Raw genomic sequence first — 4,355 nt, forward strand, 5'->3', positions numbered from 1 at the left:
CATGAAAAATGTTTGTGACAATATGAAAATTTTCACGCAGTTAAAAAAATGTACGTGGAATTATTAAGCAATATACAATGTAAAAAAATATTTGCGTGATTCGATAAAAAAGTTTCATACATTAAAAAGATACACGTTACATAAAAAAAATCATGAGTATCAAAATCAGTTTGTGGCATTTTCAAAAAGGAGTATGCAATGTATTTTTTTCTTGCGTAATGTAAAAAAAGTGTATGCCATTAAAAAAATTACGTGTCATTTTAAAGAAAAATTCTAGTGATTCAAAAAAAGGTCAGTGACATTTAAAAAAATGTTTATACAATGTAACAATTGTTCCAGTGGGTTAAAAAATATATTTATTCCATTAAAAATGTTCATTTCATTTTCTAAAATGCTCATGTCTTTCCAAATAATGTCTGGGATTATAGTAAAATGTTTAAACAGTGTAAACATGTCCGTGTAGTTCCAAAACTGTTTATATTCTCTAAGAAAATGTACAACATGTATTTAGAAAATGTTACCATGTATTCATTTTTTTCAAAACGTATTTTACAAAATTATCATGTATTTGACAAATCTAAAAAATGTACCAAAAAATGTGTGTAGTAAAAAAAAGTAGACTTGGACACTCCCCTCTCTCCCATCACTGTAGCGAGAGGCGATTTTCTGAGAACTCCCGGTCAACCCACCTCACTCGCCGGCGATCTACGGTTTCCTCCACCTCCGGCGGTCGCTCCGGCGGCGGGAGGTTGGGGAAACCGTGGATCTAGGCTTGTACATAGCTTAGAGCTTGCTAGGGCCGCGGCCGGCGTCGCCATGGAGGTGGAGATGGCGTCGGTGCGGTGTTTGTCGTCGGCTCGCTTCCCCTCTCGCGGTGGCGCTCTGTGGAGTTCCATCGCGCGGCGGCTGACTTTCCCGAGCTCGCCGATCTATGGATCTGGCGCGCTCGTCGTGCCTGGCCGGATCCTGGATGATGGAGAATTCGGAGGTTGAAGACGAAGGTGAAGATGACGTTGGCATCCATCGTGACGAAGACGACATTCTTGCGAGTAGGACCTATGGATCCGGCAATCGCGACTTCCCGGCTGCCACGGGGTTGGCTGCAATTCAAGGCCTGAGGCGGAGCAGCGGCAGCGGCACGCCACCGACAACTCTTGCGTTTAAAAAAGAGAGCTGATTGAATATTATAGAAAACAAAAACAAAAACAAAAAAAATCAAACAATGCAAAGAAAACCAAGCATGAAACAAAAGAAAACAAAAAGTATGACGAAAATAAATAAATGAAAAAACAAATTGCAACGAAGGAGAAAAGCAAAAAACGGTCAAATGAAAGACAAACCAATGGAAAAACGAAATAAAACAAAGAAGAGGAGAAAAAAAAGGAAAAGCCAAGCAGAGCGAGCGTACCTACACGTACAGACGAGCGGTGCGAGGGACTGCGTTAATGGGCCGGCTCCATTCGCTCGCTAGACAAATCCTATAGGAACCGGTATGTAGAGAGCCTGGCCTAAAAGGCAAAAGCACCTAAAATCCCGGGTTTAATGAAATATAGAGGAATAATAATGTATTTGTATATATTATTATTTTGCGGAGGAATTTTTTGACACTGTTTAGTATATTTGGGGCTTAGACAAACTTGGCTTGGGATTTGACGAATAGACATGTTTGCTTAACAGCCTCCAGCTCGAGGCTATCCTTGCCTGCACAGGACAGTAGGAGGAAGACAGCGGAAGAGCTTTTTCCTTCTGAATTTGAGAGAAAGACGAAGATGCCGCATTGCCGCGGTCAGACCTGGTGACGGGCGCACGCATGAATCATGCACGACCGTCCGTGTCCCAGTACCACGAGGAAGATTGTACTCCTCGAGCTCGTTGGAGTACAATCTGACTGCGTACTCCAACTGCATGATTGGAAGTAGTAATAGTGCTCGACTCAAAAAAGAAATACGGACGCGGTTGGGCGGGAATTGGCGCCGGCTTCACCTCGTCGTGTCGCCAACTGCAACAAGCAACGTAGCCGTGCGTTGCTTGCCTGCCCCGGGTGACGCACGCACGTTTATCTGGCCGAGTGCCCGAGGTCGTGCTATTGTCTGGTGGGACGTGGGAGATTGGACACTGAGAGCATCTCCAGCCGTTCTCAGGAAGCCTCCCAAGCAACTTTTTAAACGTCGGTGGTCAAAAAACGCCCTACTCAGACCCTAAAGACCCGTTTTTCGCCGAATTTCACGAGATTTATGGCCGGCGCTCCCACCCAAACCCAGCCCCCTCGGAGGCAGCTCGGGACGCCGGCAGTTGCCTTTTTGCATGCACAGGGCCACTCGTCAGCCCCTCTCTTTCCCCTCTCTCCTTCCCTTTCTCTTTTTTCTTTCTCCTCTCTCCTCTCCCTTTCCTCCCACCACCTACCGCACACAGCGCGCATGGCCGGGGCGGGGCTCGCGCTCGCGTGGTCAAAGCCTCCACTCGACCATCTCCTTCCTCCTCGCTTAGGCGCCATGGCCACCATCCTCGCAAGATCCAGCCCATCTCCTCCGTGTCCGCCTAGTGGGCGTTCCGGCGGACCTGATCGGCGCCGTCGCTCGCCGCCCAGTTCGCGGGCGGCCCGCTCAAGCGCTGGTGGGACTGGGGCCTCGGCTGGCTGCGGCTTCACCGGCGACCTGGAGATGAGCGAGGAGGAGGCGGCCGCGCTCGGCCGGGGCACCTGGGCCCACGCCCTCTACAAGGTACGCTCCGGGGTCCGTCGCCTCGTCGCGTCCGACCACTCGTTGCCCACCACGCAGCGCGAAGCCCGCGAACGACGCCGCCACGACTGCCCCTGCCGTCGCGGCGCCGGCCATGGCCCCTTGTGGAGGCGGGTGCGACGTCTTGGCATTCTTCCGAGCGACCGAAATTGTTGGGGCGCTTGCAACTGAGCTGGTCGACGGTGCCGAAGCCGTCGCTGGTGTCGCTGGCGGTGTCATGCCCATGAGCTGCGGAGTGGATGGAAGCGTCGGGTCGAGGACCGTCGCCGGAGGGGGAGCAGCCGAAACGGGCGGCGGCTTGGACGGCATCGGTGAAGGAGGGGACGGGGTCGAGAAGCTCCACCATTCGACGGCGTGGATCTCCATGCTGCCCTGCGTGGACGCGGAGAACCCGACGAACGCCTGCTCGTTGACATACCCCGGGAGATCGACGGGCGTGGACAACACCTGCGTCGGGGCCGCTTGGACGAGTAGGACACGAACACGTCCATGGCCTTGGGGGGCGCGGCTGGGACGATGTGGGCGTGGCCGGGGCGTTGGAGGAGCGCGCGGCGGCCGGGCGGAGCGGCACGGGCAGCTGCACCTTCGCGTCGCCTCCAAGCTCGCGCTGCCGCCGCTGCAGTCCACCTCTAGGTCGTCTCCAAGCTCGCGCCGACAGGGAGGGAGGGGGAGCACGCTGGACGGTGGCGAGCAGCAGGAGGGCGTGCGGTGGCTAACGAGTGGTGCGTGGGGGGGCAACGAGTTGATAGATTTTCACCCCAGACTAAATGTTTCGCCGGCAGCCCCCAAGCGGCGAAAAATGCCTCCTAAGGGGCTCAACGGCTGGAGATGCTCTGAGAATGCAGCTCCATGTAAACTAATTTCTTCGTTTCTAAATATAAGTTATTTTAGAGATTACAATACAAACTACATATGATGTATATGAAGATATTTTAAAATATAGATTCACTTATTGTGCTTTGTATGTAGTCTATATTGAAATATCTAAAAAGATTTATATTGAGGAACGGAGCGAGTATATCATGGAAGGATAATCCTACACCTATCAAGACTAAGGACACGTACAATGATTGATAAGACAGTCTTATCTTAATTCTTGCATATAATTTAGAGATGACAAAAAAGTACTCCCTCCATCCGAAAAAGTTTGTCTCTCAAATGGATGTATCTAGCACCAAGTTAGTGCTAGATACATCAATTTAAGGAACAAACTTGGGGCAAACTTTTTTGAACGGAGGGAGTATGTCTACAATGAGTTATATCTTAGCCTTATCTTCAATAACTAGTTATTCCTAAAAACATCTTGAGACATATTGTGCTAGAAGATCATCTCTTAAATAAAAGAAAACAAGCCATTTCTTACGATTTCTCTCTTCTACACCTCAGCATTTATCCTACATGTCATCTCTAAGATAATACCATTGTACATGCCCTAACATTAGGGGAGAGAAGTTATTGATGGAAAGTTACGTAAAAGAGGGAGTATGTACCACTTACGTGTTTACTCGTCATACCTTGTAAGATCTCTATTCCTAATGTCTCAGTTGGTAGAATAGCCTCCCACGGTTTTTTTCGTCCCACCACTTTATTCAATTTTTTTTCATCCCGCCCGTTTAT

The 4,355-nt window shown here is 49.6% G+C and overlaps 1 protein-coding gene across 1 annotated transcript; it reads left to right on the forward strand.

Moving 5' to 3' along the window:
• The first annotated feature begins 2,342 nt into the window (after positions 1-2,342).
• Positions 2,343-3,425, forward strand: LOC123154999 (uncharacterized). The gene has a single exon (XM_044573583.1). It carries the CDS (start codon positions 2,418-2,420, stop codon positions 2,907-2,909), a length of 492 nt encoding a protein of 163 aa, XP_044429518.1. The 5' UTR covers positions 2,343-2,417; the 3' UTR covers positions 2,910-3,425.
• Positions 3,426-4,355: the final 930 nt, after the last annotated feature.

Source organism: Triticum aestivum, chromosome 7A (assembly GCF_018294505.1).
Source record: "Triticum aestivum cultivar Chinese Spring chromosome 7A, IWGSC CS RefSeq v2.1, whole genome shotgun sequence".
NCBI lineage: Eukaryota > Viridiplantae > Streptophyta > Magnoliopsida > Poales > Poaceae > Triticum > Triticum aestivum.